The 548-nt window shown below is 65.1% G+C and overlaps 1 protein-coding gene across 1 annotated transcript in view; it reads left to right on the top strand.

Annotated features, from left to right (window-relative positions):
* The window catches only part of TMEM173 (transmembrane protein 173), a gene marked incomplete at both ends in the record, with an annotated part of 5,312 nt that overhangs the window by 3,087 nt on the left and 1,677 nt on the right, over positions 1 to 548 (top strand). Inside the window, one exon of the mRNA XM_010138183.1 lies at positions 393 to 546. Within this exon, the coding sequence (XP_010136485.1) occupies positions 393 to 546 (154 nt within the window). The remainder of the gene's footprint in view (positions 1 to 392; positions 547 to 548) is intronic.

The raw sequence follows: 548 nt of genomic DNA, 5'->3' as shown, positions 1-548 counted from the left end.
GGACCCCGTGGGATGGTGGCAGCTCCCTGAGCCCACCCGGCACAGGGGGCACGGTGGTACCCACTTGCCAGGCCAGTTGCTCTTTCTCTGCTCGGCACAGGGCAGGGGGATGCTGGAGCCTGACGCGGTGTCCCTGTCCCCGTGGTCCAGCACACAACCAGTAGGGGCAGGCCATGGAGCCACCGAGGGGCTGCGAGGGCTCTGCCCAGTGCCAGGGTCCTCCTGCCCACGTGTCTTTTTCTCCTGTCCCCACAGCTCTGGCACTGTGCAGTGGAGTTTGCTACCCCACTGCAGACCCTCTACGCCATGTCCCAGGACGAGGCTGCTGCCTTCAGCCGCTGCCCAGGGCCAGGGTCCTCCTGCCCACGTGTCTTTTTCTCCTGTCCCCACAGCTCTGGCACTGTGCAGTGGAGTTTGCTACCCCACTGCAGACCCTCTACGCCATGTCCCAGGACGAGGCTGCTGCCTTCAGCCGGGAGGACCGCCTGGAGCAGGCCAAGCTCTTCTACAGGACCCTGGAGGAGATCCTGAAAGGCTCCAAGGAGTGC

This window comes from Buceros rhinoceros, unplaced genomic scaffold, assembly GCF_000710305.1.
Source record: "Buceros rhinoceros silvestris isolate BGI_N320 unplaced genomic scaffold, ASM71030v1 scaffold27176, whole genome shotgun sequence".
NCBI lineage: Eukaryota > Metazoa > Chordata > Aves > Bucerotiformes > Bucerotidae > Buceros > Buceros rhinoceros.
This window is presented reverse-complemented; position numbering and strand designations above follow the sequence as displayed.